The 18,635-nt window shown below is 55.0% G+C and overlaps 1 protein-coding gene across 1 annotated transcript; it reads left to right on the top strand.

Moving 5' to 3' along the window:
* The first annotated feature begins 1,115 nt into the window (after positions 1 to 1,115).
* CDC25B (cell division cycle 25B) lies at positions 1,116 to 12,315 on the top strand. Its single transcript, XM_045981512.1, has 16 exons — positions 1,116 to 2,863; positions 3,719 to 3,828; positions 4,810 to 4,861; positions 6,709 to 6,750; positions 6,964 to 7,000; positions 7,244 to 7,363; positions 7,470 to 7,592; positions 7,765 to 7,881; positions 8,253 to 8,333; positions 8,423 to 8,599; positions 8,770 to 8,865; positions 9,402 to 9,464; positions 9,614 to 9,712; positions 9,924 to 10,057; positions 10,766 to 10,877; positions 11,028 to 12,315. The coding sequence occupies exons 1-16, from the start codon at positions 2,664 to 2,666 to the stop codon at positions 11,166 to 11,168; spliced, it is 1,704 nt and encodes a 567-aa protein (XP_045837468.1). The 5' UTR covers positions 1,116 to 2,663; the 3' UTR covers positions 11,169 to 12,315.
* The last annotated feature ends 6,320 nt before the right edge of the window (positions 12,316 to 18,635 follow it).

Below are 18,635 nucleotides of genomic sequence, written 5' to 3'. Positions count from 1 at the left end.
CATGGCCCAATTTTTAAAAACCATTTAACATGTCACAAACCATGACAGAAAAGGCACTAGAAAGAAAAAGTGATTCCCACAAAGAAGATGCTGTGCGGCAACGGGCTTAGAGAAGCAGAAGGATTTTGCAAACGTGATAATTTTCCCTTCTTTTCTGCAAAGGCACTGGGGTCACACCAGACCCTGTTAAGCAAGCCCAGAGCTTGATATGTACAATCCAGAGCCTGGGTATTCCTTTTGTGGGAAATGGAGCTTTCCCCAGCCCAGAACTATCATTGTAACCAGGACCTGGCTGGATGGGAGGAGTCATTCCTCTTATGATATGATTGCAAATATTTATTTTAGTTTATTTGCGTTGATTAGCTTTTTTTTTTTCCTTAGATTTTCTTTATTTGAGAGAGAGAGTGAGAGAGAGCATGAGAGGGGAGAAGGTCAGAGGGAGAAGCAGACTCCCCATGGAGCTGGGAGCCTGGCATGGGCCTCGATCCTGGGACTCAAGGATCATGACCTGGGCCTAAGGCAGTCGCTTAACCAACTGAGCCACCCAGGAGTGCACCTTTTCTTTCTTTCTCTCTCTCTCTCTCTCTTTTTTTTATTGAGCACATAATCTGTGATCTAATTGACAAAAGGAGATTCAGGAAGATACACAGAGCTGATGTATGGAATGCTCTGGAATGACCGACCCCTCTGTGGTCCTGGCCTCTCACTGGACCAGAGGTGACCTCTGAGTGTGGAATTTGAGAGGATTCAAGAGTATAATATGCCCCTACCCTTTGTTGGTCATCCCATCCAACACACATCCCATCCCATCCAACACACACACACACACACACACACACACACCCTCCCCACACCCTGTAGAAGTGTGTGTGTGTGTGTGTGTGTGTGTGTGTGTGTGTGTTGGATGGGAGTAATCCCTGCTGGGTTGATTTAAAAAATGCAACCCCTAAAGCCTCTGCCTTCGGCTCAGGTCATGATCTCAGGGTCCTGGGATCGAGCCCCGCATCGGGCTCTCTGCTCAGCGGGAAGCCTGCTTCCTCCTCTCTCTCTGCCTGCCTCTCTGCCTGCTTGTGATTTCTGTCTGTCAAATCAATAAAATATTTTAAAAAAAAAAATGCAACCCCTCAGTTTTCTTTCTGGTCTTTGAGGTGGGAGGCATCACAGACGGTCTCTTCGCTCACCCACCCCACTCCCCAGGACAGTCACATCCTGGGCTGTGAGTAGTGGCTGGAGGTTGGGAGCTGGACCCTTGATCCAGGTATATGAACCGGAAACGTACCTGAAACCTCAGCCCTGTCCAGCATGAAGCATAGCACCTGACACATCACAGAAGCTGAACAAAATATTGGGAGAAGGAGGGGCGCCTGGGTGGCTCAGTGGGTTAAGCCGCTGCCTTCGGCTCAGGTCCTGATCTCAGGGTCCTGGGATCGAGTCCCGCATCGGGCTCTCTGCTCAGCAGGGGGCCTGCTTCCCTCTCTCTCTCTCTCTGCCTGCCTCTCTGCCTACTTGTGATCTCTTTCTGTCAAGTAAATAAATAAAATCTTTAAAAATATATATATATATTGGGAGAAGGCAATGTCATGATCTGCATGCTCAGTTTAAACTAGTGACAGATTCCGTTTCCCTGGTCATCAAAGAAACGTCAACTAAACAGTGTGATGCCATTGACCTCACTTTAGCCAAACCCTCAGTGGGCATGAGATATTTCCATAACTTGGTTGTGAGGTGGAAGCTACCTTCTTTGGTCCCAATCGCCAAAACCTATGGCTAGGTCAGCCATTAGAGCCTCCTCTGAGGCTGCTGGAGAACATTGGACCCCTTGGGGTCACAGATAACCTGGGGCCCCATGAGTTTCAGGGGGCCCCCTCCTCCGGTCTACCTCCTGTGAGGGTTGGGGGAGGCTCCGCTTGGCAATTACGCTTCACCGACGCTCCGCGCTGCGGGTCAAGCGGGCAGGAAGGCTTCAGGAGTTCCTGGGGTGAATTTCTGCTTTACCGCTTGCTTGCCCGGTGTGACCTTGAACGAGCTAATGAAGTTTTCCACGCCTCAACGTCCGGGTTGGTAGAGTGGCGAACACAGTCCGCACCCTGTAGCCGTGTCTGGCAAACTCCCGGAGTGGAGCCTACTGGTGGGTGTAGGTGATGTTAAATCGGGGGGGGGGGGGGGTCCGTCGGAGACCACCTTAGCGGGTGTGGCTTCCTCAGGGAACTTCTCCGCCGGGGATAACTCCAAACCACATCCCGAGAAGCACTGGGGCAGCCGAGATCCTGGAGTCCAGGCTGGGGCGGCGGGGGGGCGGCGCGTGGTGGCTTAGGAGTAACCCCCAGTCCTTAGCCCGGACCAGATTCGGGAACTGGGCTGGGCCGGGCTGGTTAGCCACCGCGCCTTTCACCCCGCGGGCCCCGCCCTCGGTCCCGCCTTCTCCTAACCCGCGCCCCCATTGGTGGCGGCCGGCGGCGCGGCCGCTGTTATTTTTCGAATATATAAGGAGGTGGAGGTGGCAGCTGCTGCTTAGAGGCTTCCCGGACTGGTGGCTGGTCCCTGCGTCCCTCCACCCCGCCCCACCCTCCCCGCTTCCCTCTCCTCCCTCGCTCCGACCCCGTGGCTCTTCCTCCCTCCCTTCCCCACCCCGGGCCCGCTCCCCACCTCGCCCCGGCCAGCTGATGGAGCTGCCCCAGCCGGAGCCCGCGCCGGGCCCGGCTCTCGGTCCGGCGGGCGTGCGCGGTGGTACCGAGCGTCCCAGCCACCTCCTGGGCCTCCAGCTGGGAGCTCATGGCCTCGTGGGGTCCCCGGAGCGCGCAGCCGCTTCCTCGCCGGTCACCAGCCTGACCCAGACCATGCACAACCTCGCCGGGCTCGGCAGGTAGGACGTCCGCGCGCTGCGATGCTGGGTGTGGGGTGTTGGTCCCGGGCCTTCCGTGGAACCCGGCGTGGGAGGCAAATCTGGGAAGCAGAGTGGGGAGGTGTCCTGGGTAGTGCCTACTTCAGGGACCCGGGACTAAGGCGATGAGGCCAGGTCTGTGCTGCGCACGCTCTCGAGGTGACTTGCTGTTGGCAACACAAGACTCTGGAGACACCACCGTCCCACCCCGTCCCCAATCCCCCACCCCTGCCCCCCGTGCGCCTCCACCACGCTGGCTCCCTACCGTCTGCGCTCATCACCACTATTTTGCCCCAGGCAGGGGATCCTGGGCCTGGAGTGGGAACTTGAGGGTGGCAGAAAAGCCTGGTTCTCTTCTGTCCTTGCCCCTGCTCCCTCCACCCCCAGTTCTTTCCTGAGGTTAAGGGGTTAAACACTGGTCCTGCTTCCTGAGCAACCTGCAGTGTCCAGGCTGGGTTCCCCCCAGCAGCAATGGAGACCTAAGTCTTGCCCTGGCTCCAGAAAGGCTTGTGGATGGATAGGGGTCTGAGGAGTCCCCAGGAAGGCCCTCCAGGGCTACTCTGCTGCCCTGCCATCCCCCAGAATGGCCCTTAACCCACCTCCTTGCTCTTGCCCTGGGCTCACCTCCCCCTGAACCCAGGAGGACCTTTCTTAATCAACAAAGAAAAGCTACTTAGTGCCTCTGCAGAAGACCTGAGAAGAGGGCAGGCCTTCAGAGCCCTCCCTGGGGCAGGGGTGAGCCCTTCAGAGGTGGGTGGCTGGTGGGAACATGGGCCAGCTAGCCCTTGAGCCCCACACTGACATTTCTCCTTCCCTGGGCCCCTGTTGCCTTCCCAGTGAGACTCCAAAGCATCAGGCAGGCAGCCTGCTCTCATGCCTGTCCCTGTCCCGGCGGCGGACATCTGAATCCTCCCTGTCCTCCCAGTCCTCTGAATCTTCTGATGCAGGTGAGGCTCAGGGGTACCAGGGGGCTTGCAGGGGGGCTGCCTGAGTCTCTCCACTTCACTGCTGATCAGACTAACATCTTCCCCACAACCCGGTGGGCCCAGGAGTCTGCACCTGCCCACCTCTGGTGGGGGTCCCCACATCTATCCCAGACTGAGTGGGCGGTAGGGCGGGGCCCTCTTGGGGAGATGAGATCTTACCTATTTAAAACCAGGCGCCAAAGTCCCTGAACCACAGCCCCAGCTGGGAGGCATTAGGGTTGAATGTTGGTCATTTTATAATATTCACTTGCCTTCAGCTGTAACCTTTTCCTTTAAAAAGTTATTATCTCTTGGGGCGCCTGGGTGGCTCAGTGGGTTAAAGCCTCTGCCTTCGGCTCAGGTCATGATCTCAGGGTCCTGGGATTGAGCCCTGCATTGGGCTCTCTGCTCAGCAGGAAGCCTGCTTCCTCCCTCTCTGCCTGCTTGTGATCTCTGTCTTTCAAATAAATAAAAATAAAATATTTAAAAAAAGTTATTATCTCTTCTAGAACAAATAAAACCAGCTTAAGAAAAATGTTAGCAAAGTTTTGGCTTAAAGCCTATACAGCTGAGGGGCACCTGGGTGGCTCAGTTGGTAAAGTATCTGCCTTTGGCTCAGGTCATGGTCCCAGGATCCTGGGATCGAGCCCCACATCAGGCTCCCTGCTCAGCAGGGAGTCTCCTTCTCTCTCTCTCAAATACATAAATTAAATATTAAAAAAATAAAACCTATACAAAGGAGTTTCCGTAGTAAGGAGGGAGTAGAGCCCTGCCCAATTTCGGGGGCAGTGTGTTAGCCCTTGGTGGTCATGGGCGGGGTTTTGTTTCATTTTTTTAATGTATCAAGATCTAAACTAGAAACAGGTTTCTCCTTTCTCTGAATAGAATTGGGACATGGTGGGGGAATGTGTGCAGAGGATGTCACTACTTTCAAACCAAGGTGCTGTGTCCCCCCCCCCCCAGGTCTGTGTATGGATTCTCCCAGCCCCATGGACCCCCAGATGGCAGAGCAGACGTGAGTAGAGAAAAGGGATCCCCACTACCAAGGAGTTGACGCCTACCTTTGGGAATCCTAGTTTCAGCATAATCCCACCTGGGAAGTCTGGGAGAGTGGACAGACCTCTTCAATCCACATGTGGGGGTGACCTATTGACCTATTGATCTCCCAAGTCCTGAGATTCTGCTTCCTGTCTCAGAGCAGGGTCTGCTCCCGCAGGAGCAGCTGAGTGTGGGCTCAGAGCCTGGTGGTAGAGACAGAGGCTTATGGGAGCCCTTGATAATTCAGCCAGCCCCTGGCCTGTGGGAATACAGGTCTGGTGTATGTCCCTTTTTTCTTTTTCTTATACACATCATTTTTTTTCTTTAGACCATCACAATTTAAAAATATGGTCTAATGAATTCAAAACCTTTAATTCACTGTAGGTCAAACAAAAACAGTTGTGGCAGGTTGATTCAGCCCTTGGCCATCCTATCAGCAATCTCTGGCTTCAGGGACACTTTCCTGCCAACCCCTGGACCAGGCCCTTTCCGAGAGAGAGAGTGTAGAGGGAGTTGTACTCAGGACAAGTCTTTCCTCCTGGGTTGTGGGGCATGAGTAGTATCTTCTAGAGCACAGCTGTCCCTATCCAGCTGTTAGAGCCCCGGCAGGGAGAGCAGCTGCCAGGCATTAGTGAGGACAGCTGGGCATCCCCAGACTGGGCAGAGGGACTGTGGCTTTGGGGTTAGGGCAGTGGCTGTCTTTCCTCCCACTGCCTTTGATCAGACTGGGCTGGGCTACAAGGTTTGTTCACAAACAGGAAACAGGGAGAGAGCTGGGTGGGGGTGGGGGGACTGCAGGTTGACAAGCCAGAACTGTCCCTGCTTTACTCCTGTGGCACAGGCACAGATGGGAAACCAAGCCGATAAAATTCATCATTTCTGATGCCAGGTTATCTGGGTACAACCCCTCCCCAGCCCTGGGAGTCATGCCCCTGACACTAGCCCTCAGTGGCCCTCCCCCTCAACCTCTCCACCTGCTTTGACGGTTACAGTTTCTCAGAAAGAAGTGTGTGTGTGTGTGTGTGTGTGTGTGTGTGTGTGTGAGCGCCTGCCTGAGCTCACATAGACACACAAAAGCCCCGCGTGGCAGGTGGTCTCTGGTAACATAGCTAGGGGGTGGGGCCTATCTACAGAAGCTTGTGCCCCAGCCTCAAAAGGAACATCTGTTGGAATTCTTTGCTGGCTGGCCTCTTCTAAGGCGGGAGAAGGGGGTGGGACTGAGGCTTGCTCCTAGAAAATTCCATAGGAGGGAGGAGAGGATGTGACCCTGAACATTTGTCACTAGGGGGTCTGGCATGGCACACTGTGGCTGATCCGGGGGCACACTAAACCAGGCCCCTGTCCTGGGGGGAGCCGGGACAGCCCCCACACAAGGGAAGGGAGGCCCAGTCTTGCTGGCATCCAGGCCCTGGAGATACCCACATTGTTGGCCACAGTCTGTCATCATGGGACGGATGGATGACTTTCCTGGCGGCCATATGGCCCCACTGAGGTGATTTGCATACAGGTGGAAGGCCTGTGGGCAAGCTGGCAAGACGGTTGCCTTGGTAGCGCCTCAGCCACCCTGTGACCTCCCCCAGCTGTCTCTGTTGCTCCATTCTCTGGGCCCTCTTCCATTCAGGGCAGCCTTCAAAATCTCAGGCTGCTTCTCCTCTCCCCCCTCCCCAATACCTGGACCCCTGAGAGTTCCCATTCTTCCTTCCCCTTTCTACTGACCTGAGCCCTGGCCCCCAGGCCTTGTGGACGGGAAGAGGGGGCTGATGCTGGGGCTGGGCTTTGGGCTGTAGGGGGAGGTGGGCTGCATGGGACTTTTCTCTCTCCTAGGTTTGAGCAGGCCATCCAGGCAGCAAGCCGGGTCATCCGAAAGTAAGTGTCCCAGACTTCCTCAAGCGGGATCTGGAGGTCCACCTACCCCAGGCTCTCACCATGCCCCCCACTGGGTGGAGTAGGCATGGGAAAGTGCTCTGCCATTGCCTTCCCCAGGGATGCGCAGGGATCTGTGCCAGAGGGCCATCCTGTATGCTCTCCCACACGGCCCCCTCCTCTCCAGCCCTGACGTCTCCCTGTTTCCTCCTGCAGCGAGCAGTTTGCCATTCGGCGTTTCCAGTCCCTGCCGGTGAGTACCCTCTGAGGTCTGACACTGGAGGCTCAGGCTCCGGCCAGGCTCGAGGAGGGGCAGGAGGGATCTGGGGTCACCTCCCAGAGGGCAGACTTGAAACGGTCTGGTGTCCCTGGTCTGGCTGTGGGAGATGGGGTTTTGGAGGTGGGGGAGTCGGAGGAGGGACAGGAGAAGGTAGGGTTAGGGCTGGTGCCAGAAGAATAGAGCCTTCAGTCCCTCCTGCCCTACCTGGCTCTCTAGGTGAGGCTTCTGGGCCACAGCCCTGTGCTGCGGAACATCACCAACTCCCAAGCACCTGGCCGTTGGAGGAAGAGTGAGGCGTGTGGCCGAGCTGCCCGCAGCTCTGAGGACAAAGAGAATGTGCGTTTCCAGAAGGCTGGAGTGGGAGAACTTCAGGGGAATCAGGAAGGGGGTGTGCTGGGATGGTTCTCTGGCATTTGATGACACTCACCCATGTTGCTCACAGGATGGATTTATCTTCAAGATGCCATGGGAACCCCCACATCCCAGCCACGCCCGTGCTTTGGCAGAGTGGGCCGACCGCAGGGAAGCCTTTGCCCAGAGACCAAACTCAGCCCCTGACCTGATGGTACACTGGGAGAACAGAACCCTGCAGGGTGGGCTTTTGTGCAGGATGGGCACCCCTGGAGGCAGCCTGGGTGGGGAGGAGGAGGGGGGCCCTGAACCCAGAGGCAGTGGGAACCTTTTCTCTGCCTCGGGTCCCACCCCTCAGCAGTCTGTGTCTGTTCCCCTCGACACAGTGTCTCACCCCCGAGGAGCTGAGTCCCCCGGCCCGATGCCGATTCTCCCTGACTGCCACCCAGGTGGCCTCCGAAGAAGATGATGGATTTGTGGACCTCCTGGAGAGCGACTTAAAGGTAACCAGTCTTGACTCACCAGGCACTCAACCACCCTTGTCCTGGGATCTCTCAAAAGAGGAAACCCCTGATCTCCCACCATGAGACCATGACTTCATTCCGATGTCAGAAGAGGAATGCAAGCTGACGGAGTCATGGCACAGCCTCTGGCCTACCAGAGACTGGCAGGTGGCTGGAGCTGCAGGGAGGGAGGGCGCTGCTGGGCAGAGGCAAGGCCAGCCCTCCCGCACAGCCACACTTCTCAGCAAGTGGGGCCCTGCAGTTTCCTGGTTCTGGGGTACTGCCCCGTGTGGCTGTGCTGGAGGACCTGGGGCCTAAGGGGTTGGCCTTTGCCCGCGGGTGTGACCATCCCCTTGCTGATTTGGCCTCAGGATGACAAGGTGGTACCCCCAGGCATGGAGAGCCTCATTAGCGCCCCACTGGTCAAAACCTCAGAAAAGGAGGAAGAGCAGGTGGGTCTCTGAGGGGCTGCCCCAGAACTGGGGGGGCTGGTAGGAGGCGGGGCGGGGTACTCTGACCCCTGAACTGCCACCCCTGCCAGGACCTCATCATGTACAGCAAATGCCAGCGGCTCTTCCGCTCTCCGTCCATGCCCTGCAGCGTGATCCGACCCATCCTCAAGAGGCTGGAGCGGCCCCACGACAGGGACCTGCCCACACAGAACAAGCGCAGGAGGAGCGTGACCCCTCCAGAGGAGCAACAGGAGGCCGAGGAACCTGTGGGTGCCCTCCCGGGGTGGGGCTGGGCAGCTACTGTCCAAGTCCACCCCACCAGCTCACCTGGGCGGGGTTTGTGGCAGCGGGCAAGGTGCAGGGAGAGAGGTGGCAGCCACACCGGGACGCTGAGGGGCAGCCTGGTCCCTGACCCTGGTCACCATCTACCCTGCAGAAAGCCCGTGTCCTCCGCTCCAAGTCCTTGTGTCATGATGAGATTGAGACTATCCTGGACAGTGACCACCGGGAACTGATTGGGGATTACTCCAAGGTATGAGCAGTGGGGAACCCTCGGGAGGCTTGACCCTTTACTGTGTGGCCCCCTGAGCTCAGAAGCTGCTTTGGTACCTCCTCCCGCTTGCCCCACCCCTGGCTTTGTCCGGCACAGCGGCTTCTTTATTCTCACCTAGACTCCTCTCTCTGGCTCTCCTTGGTCTCCCGACTACTCCAGATCTGTCTGGGGAGTCGGTTGTGTTTCAACCTTGGAAAACATTTCCAAACTAATATCTGGCTTGGAACCTTCTCGGGCCTCATCCGGGGGGCTTGACAAAGTGTGAAGCAGGAAGTGGGGAGTTCATTTCTTCTGTTCCCTTCTGCATTTCCCCTTGGAAGGGGTTGTTCCCTGGATGGCAGGACCAAGAGGCATCTCTTGGTTGCTATGGGAACCAGAGCTGAATTTGAAGGTCAAAGCAGGTGTGGCTTTCTGGGCTTGGGAAAGAAACTCTCCTTTCTAGGCTCCTAGTCTTGCCAATTTCATCTTTTCTTCTCCACCCCCCCCCTTCTCAATCTCTCTCCCCTTCTCTTCAGGCTTTCCTTCTGCAGACTGTGGATGGAAAGCACCAAGATCTCAAGTACATCTCACCAGAAACGGTACGTGGGGGAGAGTCATTCTCCAGGCACACTTGGGATGGCCATTTGCCTGTTAACTTTCCTTGGGGATGGGCTGTAAGGCCAGACTGGTTGGGGTCAGCCCCAATCTGCCAGCCTGACCTGCTGGGACCCACCTCTGTGGCCCACAGATGGCAGCCTTGCTGGTGGGCAAGTTCAGCAACATCGTGGAGAGGTTTGTGATTGTGGACTGCAGGTACCCCTACGAGTACGAAGGCGGGCACATCAAGGTGAGGCGGGCTGGTGGGGACAGGCCCTGAAGACCCACCAGTTCTATCCTTCTGTGGAAGGGTGAATCAGTGGAGGGTGGCTGCACCCTCTCACGGGGAAGGATCCTGTCCAGTAAGAGATGGAATCACCCACCTGAAAGTTGGGGATGGCCAAGGGCGAATGTGCCACCCAGCCCCAGGGCTGTGGCCTGACCTCCAGCTCCTCTGGCAGACGGCTGTGAACCTGCCCCTGGAACGGGATGCTGAGACCTTCCTGCTACAGAGCCCCATCACACCCTGTAATCTGGACAAGAGAATCATCCTCATTTTCCACTGTGAATTCTCATCGGAGCGCGGTCCCCGCATGTGAGTCCTCTAGCTAGTGTTTGCTCCTGACCTTCCTGCTCAGGCTTTGGGGTGCTGGAACCACCTGCTGCCCAAGAGGCCTGAGCCCAGCCCTAGCCCAGTCCCCACCTAGATCTGGGCCTCTAGTCCCCTGGCACTCCAGAGCAGACTTCACCCTCCCTTCTGGTGCATGGCACCCTCTCCCTACCTCCTCCCCATCCTTCCCATCAGGCCTTATGTCCACCCTCCATCCATTGTCACCACCCCTCCCCCCTCAAGATCTGCTTCCAAGTCTCCAGCAGTGTTCTTAATATCCAAGGGCCCTGTCCTCAGCTATGCTGAGCCTTCCAGGGTTTGACTGATATTTCTGCTCCCCGACTCTCGTGCTCACCGAGTCTCATCCAGACCTCCTGAAAAGATCTCTCTAATTCTGTCCACTTCTCTCTGTTATGCTTCCCCTTCTCTGTCCAGGTCTGTTATCTCTAACAAAGATTATGAACTGCCTTCTAGAAACAACTCCCTTGATTTACCTCCTTCCTTCCATCTCCCCAGCCTCCTCTGGTTCCAGTAGCCAGACGATCTAAAAGCATTCTTATGGCTGACATTCCTGCATTCAAGCCTTCTGTGGCTCCCCAAGGCTCACAAAAGACTGGGGGCAAAGAACAGGTCCCCTGAGGTATATCCTGCCATACCACCCAGCTCTGACCCCCACACCCCTGCTGGTCGCAGGTGCCGTTTCATCAGAGAGCGCGACAGAGCTGCCAATGACTACCCCAGCCTCTACTATCCTGAGATGTATATCCTCAAGGGCGGCTATAAGGAGTTCTTCCCCCAACACCCGGTACCATGGGGCGGGGTATGGCTGAAGCCTTCGTGGGAGGGCTGGACTGCAGGGAAAGGGCTCGGCCAGCCGGTAGCCCAAGGAGAAGGGAGGTGTCCTCTAAAAGTTCCCTGTTCCCCCATATTGACGGACCCTCTCATCTTGCCCTAGACCTTCTGTGAGCCCCAGGACTACCGGCCCATGAACCACGAAGCCTTCAGGGACGAGCTGAAGACTTTCCGCCTCAAGACCCGCAGCTGGGCTGGGGAGCGGAGCCGGCGGGAGCTCTGCAGCCGCCTGCAGGATCAGTGAAGGGCCGGTGCCAGTCCTGCCTGCCTCCTTTGCCTCGCTGCCTGGGTGCCAGCCTCCCAGGGGCCTGTGGGGCTGAGGGTCTGCTCGAGGCCCCAGCTGCCATCCGGGGAAGACAGTGAGGGTGTCCTGTCCATCTGCACCCTGCCCCGATCCCCATGTCTTGCTGCAATCATATTCCACATCCTCGTGCCACCCCTACCCCAGCCCAGCCCCGGGGAGAGCCCAGCCTGTTGACTTGGTCAAACTGGATTAAGTCCAGCTCAAAGGAAGTATTTTGTGTCCAGCAGGAACGTTTTTGCTTTCTCTCCTTCCTTGTTTGAGTTAACCCTTTGTCTTCTTGTGTCCAGAAAAGCCCCCCTCTTTCCCAGGGGCTCTGTTTGTATGTGTCTAGGAGAAAGCCAACACCCCGCACCCGGGGATGGGCCAAAGCAGAACCCCTCCCTTCCCGGGGTGCTGGCACTCCTGGGTGTGTCTGCCATGTTCCCTTTCTCTTCCTCTTTCCCATTCTTCCACGGGAACACCTCTTGCACAAACAGAAGCTCTTACCCTTTCCTGTTTCTGTGTTACCTGTGTGCTTGACTCCTTCGTCTGATTTGGTGCCCATCTCAGGAGATGCATGGGCTGAGATCTCGGCTCCTCTCTCCACTTGGGGTTAGAGACTCCAACCATTAATTAGCCACTCGGCCCTGGCTTCTGTTGCCTCAGAAAGGGATGACCTCCTTGGGGGGCTGTTGGGCAAGGGCTAAGGTCTGCAGTCCAGCCCCCACTGCTGTGAACCCCGGGGTCCGACTGGTCAGAACTTGCTGCTCTCTTGTTGTGCATGGACAGATGGATGAATGGATGGATGGCAGATGGATGGAGAGCCACAGGTGCCCAATGTCCAGCACACACAAATGGCTGAGCAGAAGCATTTCAGTGAGCATGACCACCTGCGGCAAGAACAGATGTGTGTCTGCCTGTGTGGACAAAATCTTTACACGTTAAGCTTTGGAGATACTCAAGACAAAATGTTGTGGAAGCGGCAGAGCCAAGGACAGAGCCACATCTGGATTCTGAATCTCAGAACGTGTGGAGGGCTGTGTTTGAAGAAGGCCCTGTTGACTCATCTGTCCGGGCCTTGGGTCAATAAAGCACTGAGCAAGCGGAATAACCTGCATCGTGTCCTGTGGGCCTTTGACAAGACCGTGGCAGACCCTGAGGGCAGGATAGGGTGAGGGCAGGTCAGCAGATAGGGCTCCAATTCCCATACCTTGCTCTTCCCATTTCCTCCCTTTGCATCTGTTGCATCGTCAGGAATGTTCTTCCCCCATCTGTTATTCACCCTTTGAGACTCCATTTCAAAGGTCGCCTCCTCCCAGAAGCCTTCCTTCCTGCCCCATGAGAGAAATGACTTTCTTCTCCGTACCCCCAGCACCCAGCAGAGGTTCTACCACCTGGGAGATGCCAAATTCAAGATCAAGAGAGTGGAAAAGGGCCAGTCTGGGAGAACCGGTCCCAGGCCCAAACCTGGGATCTCAGGAAATTCCCTCAGAATACCCCTGCAGGTGACCTCTTCCCCTAGATGTGCGTCTGTGATTGTAGGACCACCTTTGTACAAGTAAGGTAATGGCCTGATACAGAGTACATACATGTCAGGCACCATTACCACTTTCTGTCGAAGTTCATCTACCTTCTGAACTAGGCGGTGCCAGTGATAGTTAGCTCCATTTTGCAGATGGGAAAATGGAGGCGATTTTCTACCAGAGCAACAAGAGACTCTAGATTCCTAGGCTGAGTCTAAATGATGCTTGCCCAGTCTCCAGCTTTTCTCCCAAGATTCTTATGCCCAAAGGTTGGGGCTTACCCCCCAACACTCCTCCCACAAGGACACAATGGCTGGGGAGGGGGTCTTGGGGTGTGGCTTTGATGGTCTGGGGATACTGGGCCTTTGCTCAGGAAGGGAGGGGCTTTGAGAGCTCCAGAAGCCCTCTCCATTGAGCAGGCAGCTGATACCAAGGATAACATTTATTTGGGTGAGGGGACTTGCCCCAGAAAAGGAAAAGTAGCTGTGTAGACCCCCAAGGAACAGTGAGAAACAGGGAGGGAGAGAGCTCTGGGCACTGTTCCACTGAGATCTGCCAGCTCCACTCTGCTTAGGTGGTCTCGGGAAGCTCCACTCCCTCCTTCCTGATTATACAAAGGAGGAAGGCTGCTGGATGCCCAGAGAGGGGATATGCTTGCCCCTAAGTCACACAGCGGATACAAGCAGAGCAGGCATTTCAGCTGCCTAGGATTCTCCCACTCTTCACCTCCTGCCACCGTCCCAGCCAAGGGGGTGGGGTTAGGCTGCCAGACTTCTGCCCTGGGTGTCAAATTTCCACCCTGTGGGTTAGGATCAGGCCACGTGGGGAGGAGGGAGCAATGGGCACTGAGTTTAACAATGCCCAGGATGTGTGCCAGGTGCTGACATCTGAGGCTACATCTGTCCCCGTCGTGTCCCACCATCAGAAGCACAGCTGTGGTCACGAGGCCTTTAGACTGTACTAGACACTTGCATATTGTTCCTTAAGCTTACAAAGTTGGTATATTGCTCATTTTGCAGAAGAGGAGGAACAGGCAGGGAGAGGGCCTTGGTTAAGCCAGGAAACAAAACTTTCCCCAGAGAAGGTCCTGGTGCTGGCCTATACCCCGAGGGGAGTAGGTCTGAGCCTGGGGAAGGGAGTTCCAGAGGTTTGCCCCTCCAGCCTAGGGCAGGACCCCATCTACCTGGGAAGTTCAGGGGATGGGGTAGAGGTGTTCCAGTTCCTCCCCCCCCCCCCCAGCCAGAGAAGCTGTAACTTTCTTCCTGGATGCTCATAAAGGGGAGCAGATCTGGCAAGGAAGCGGTTTAAAAACCTGGGCTGCTGGCCAGTTTTAAAGGTTGTTTTGCTTGGGCCAGGGCGGGGCAGGAATTCCAGCCCGGGAGCAGCCATGTGCAGTTTGCTTTTGTGGGTGAAGGGCTTTGTGGGGCCAGGCACAGGCATGGAGCTGGCCACGTCAGTGGGCACTGGTGGGGTCTGGGCATCATCTGAATTGCTCACTGGGTCACTTGTAATAACAATTTTTTTTTAAAGATTTAATTATTTGAAAGATAGAGATTACAAGTAGGCAGAGAGGCAGGCAGAGAGAGAGAGAGGAGGAAGCAGGCTCCCCGCTAAGCAGAGAGCCCAATGCGGGGCTCGATCCCAGGACCCTGGGATCATGACCTGAGCTGAAGGCAGAGGCTTTAACCCGCTGAGTCACCCAGGCGCCCTACGTAATAACAATTTTTTTTAAAGTTTCTATTATTTTATTCTTCTTTAAAGATTGTATTTATCTGTCAGAGAGCACACACGTGCACACGCACAAGCAGGGGGAGAGACAGGCAGAGGGAGAAGCAGACTCCCCGCTGAGCAGGGGATCCTGATGTGGGGCGAAATCCCAGGACCCTGGGATCGTGACCTGAGCACCAAAGGCAGACGCTTAACTGACTGAGCCACCCAGGCACCCCTTATGTCTGGCTTCCTTCAGCATGATTTTGAGATTCATTTATGTTTCCTTTTGCGCGCACGGAGGGGGGGGGGGGTCCTGTCCCTGTTCGTTGCTGTATAGTATTCCATCATATGGATCTCCTCCTAAATTGAATTATTCATCCTACATTTTTTTCTTCCAGTTTTCACATTAAAAAAAATTAAGATATCATTTACATACAGCCCAATTCACCCATTTGAGTGTACAGTTCTGTTCTGTGCGTTCTGATAAATGCATGCCGTTGTGGACCCAGCACCACAGTCAGGATATAGAACACTTCCATTCTCCCCTTGATAGGTTATTCGGCATGCTATAATCCCAAATGGATTTGGAATTGGAGTGGAACTGCTGGGTTGCAATGTGTTCCTTCAGCATTAGCGTTTTCCACGTGGTTGCTATACCGTTACCTTCCCACCAGCAGAATCTGCGAGTTCTATTGCTCCATTTGCTCAGCAAAATAGGTCAATTTCAATTTCTCTCTCTTAGCCAGAAAATCTGGTCGTTGTATATAGCAAAGACTTTTCTGTAGTGCTGAACCCACCCACGCTGGCATGATAGTGGCAAGGGCTCAAGCATTGTAAACCCAGCTTCTTTTCTGACTCTCCTATATGGGAATTTAATCTTTAGTTTTTCCTCAGGTTAGATTCTTTGAAAAGTGACTCCTTGGAGTTAATTGGCTATATGTCCTTGGCTTGAGTCCATCCACAGCCTTCTAAAAAACTTGGGATTTCTAAAAAGTCCTCAACATTGGAATTGAACACAAAGGCACCCACTTTCCAGAGGCAAGAAAACCGTAGGTACAGAAAGGAGGGATGTTTAGACAGGGAGGTCCCGGCCTTGTGGAATCTGGAAACAATCAGGAGAGGGAAGTTGAGTAATGATGGAGAAGTTGCTGGTCTATGGCCAGGAAAGTCATGCCTTGAGAGAATGCCGCAGGATGTGGACTTGTTCACAGCCGATTGTTCAAAGAAGACAGTTGGTTATGGGACAGAAGGTAAGAAGCATTCCCACCCAACCCACACAGGAATTTGTGGGGTGCCAGGGGGTATGAGGCAAGGGCTGAGTTTGCCCCACCTAGCCCGCACCAGCGGGCGCCCCTGGGAGGGAGTGGTTGCACCCGCCAGCAGCAGCCAGGCTGAGTCAGCGGCCCCGAGGCAACAGGAGGGGAGGGAGCCTCACGTGGCTGGGCTTGAGCTGCCTCGTGGGGCCTCCTGGCTGTCAGCCCTTCAGGAAGCGTGGCTATTTGAAAGGACGAATCACACATGGCCTCATCCTCCTGGAGCCCAGCCAAGATGGCTTCCATGGGGCCCAGGGCTCTCTGAGGGTGGGATGGAGCTCCCAGGGCTGGGTTGTAGAAGGTAAGCAGGGCTAGGGTTGAAGGAGTCTTATGGCCTTCTGGAGCTGGGAGCAGGGGCTAAGCCAGCCCCTAGGGGGGCTGTGAGGTGATAGGGGAGAAGGGGACACACCAGGGAAAGGGGGAGGGGCAGACTGAAATCTCTTGACATGCACATTTCCCTTAGCACATGTATTCACATCAGGAAAGGTTACTTGATCTCCCATGTCTTAACTTCCACATTGATAAAATGGGAATTGTAAAGACCCTCCTTCAAATGGTTTTGGATTGGATCAATAGAGTTAGTGTATGTAAAGCACTCAGAACAGAGTCTTGTCTACAGCAAATGCCCTACAAGAGTCTGCTAGGGCTGTTATGATTTAGGGCCAGGGTGAAGATTATAAGATTACAAGTTTAGACAGGTAAAAAGGAGGAGCCTGAAGACAATTAAAAGAGAGGGGTCTAGGCTGAGGGTTCTTTCCTTTCTGCACATGGGCAAGAGCAGTCAGGTGCCATTTCCGCCTGGTGATGGGTTGCAGAAGAAAAGGCCAGCTGTTGTGTGTAGACTGGTAGCCTATTGCACCAGTCCAGGTAGCAGTTAAGAAGCTGTGGAAGGGGATGTGGTGGAGAGAGAGGAGGAAGCCACCTGTGTGGCCAGTGGGAGGCTGCCTGCACAGGGCAATGCCATCTCTGGGGTGACCTAGGGAGGAGCAGGGGGACAAAAGGACAAGGCTTATCTGACTTTGGTCCCCTTGATTCTAGGGCAACCTTATCTATTTAATCTCAGCCTGCCTGGATTCTCAAAAAGGCAGATTCCTTCTTCTTAGTTTGCTACTCTACTCTTCAAGAAAGGGCTAGACTTCCTAATTAGGGAGTCGTTAAAAAAATCCACTGCCTGGAGCTGGCAGATTCCACCCAACTGCCCTCCTCACATCCAGAAGCAGGTGGCTGCTCTGCTAGTCGAGGCTGAGGACTCAAGATCATCGGTAAGGGTTGCCAGCTGTCAAAAACCAATGGGGCTGTCTCTAAGGAGTGAGCTCCCTGTCCCTGGAGGTGTGTAAGCAGGACCTGGGAGTTGGTCCTGATGTCTAGGAGAAGCAGCAGAACTTCCCAAGCCAGCCCTGCCCACCAGCATTTCACGACATTGCTGTGGTTTGGGTAGGTGGGGAATGGAAACTGCTTTGCAAATTGAATCAGTGTAAGTCACTGTGCAGACATCGCAGTGGTGGGCACCAAGGGGTACTGGAAAAGGGGCACTGTGGGATAGGCCTTGCCCTTACGTGGGGCAGACAGTAGTGGAGAGTGGGAGTCTGGGGAAGGGGTCAATGCAAGAGGCTATAGGCATACCAACTCCCCCCACTCCAATTCAGAGGTCCACGGAGAATAGCAGGGCTGGGGAGTGCGGTGATGGGCAACTCTGCCCACAGCCAGAGGGAGGGGAGGGGAAATGATAGGAAGGTGTGGTCTCCAACCACTTCTAGACAGGTGGGCCAGGCCTTAAATCCAGCAACCTGCTTCCTTGTTCCTCTTTTTGTAGTGCTTTGTCTAATTTTACTTTTCTTCCTTCTCTACCCAGTTTCTGTCTCTACCTCTCTCTCTCTCTTTCTGTCCATATCCCACAAGCCCATATCTGTACTTACTATGCCTGGCCCGGCCGTGCTCTGTAGGGTACCCACTATGAAAGCCTCACACGCACGAACATGTGACACATGCTACCTCCATCCCACTCGGGCTTTTCCATTTGGTCTTCAGGGCAGGTCTTACAACTCCAAGAAGCACGGGGAACATCAGCCTGTCCATCTCTCTGCTTCTGACTCCCATCAGAGCAGAAGGCCCCACTTGCTTTCCAGTGATGACCCACACCTCTCTGACACCTTTTCCTATCCTGCCTGTATTAACAGTTGTCAACATTTATAGATTTACTGAATGCCTACCTTAGGCCAGGCAACACCCTGACCTCTTCACATGCTGCCTCACTTAGGAATGAACTAGACTGTATATAACATCAACCCCACACAGCTGTTTAGCAAAAATCAACGTGTGTGCTCTTCCCTCAGCAGGAAGGCCCTGCAGCATCCTGGGGGACTCAGGCTCCTTCCTGCCTCGCTGTCCTCAGCACAGGGTTTTGAACCGGAAGGCACAGGTTGGCTGAAGGCCGCAAAAAGTTGGGAATGGCACCTGACTCCTCTCTCCTCCTTATCAGGACACCACCCCCATCTGGGTCTTTCACAATGCTCCATGGTAGTGGCTCAGGCAGCTTCTCACTGCTGTTTCCTTCACATACTTCACACAAGGCCAGCCAGCCCCTTGGTGGCCTGGGACTTGGAGTGGATTCACTGCCCAAGGAGTGGACAGAGGCTAGAATACTGTGTTCCAGATGCCAGGTGGCCCCAAGCAACTAGAGCCCTCTGCCAGCTCTCTGCTGTAATCAGCTAGCAGACATGGGTTCTGGCTGAGAGTGATAGGGACTGGGAACCAGGAACTGAGCCACCATGACCCCCAGCCTTGTGACTGGGTCCCCACACCATCTCTGGGTCTGCCCGTCCATCTACAAATATATTTATGGGTTGTACCTGTGGTCAAAGTGCCTACACACCCTGGCCCCC

The sequence above is a fragment of the Meles meles genome, chromosome 16, assembly GCF_922984935.1.
Source record: "Meles meles chromosome 16, mMelMel3.1 paternal haplotype, whole genome shotgun sequence".
Lineage (NCBI taxonomy): Eukaryota > Metazoa > Chordata > Mammalia > Carnivora > Mustelidae > Meles > Meles meles.
This window is presented reverse-complemented; position numbering and strand designations above follow the sequence as displayed.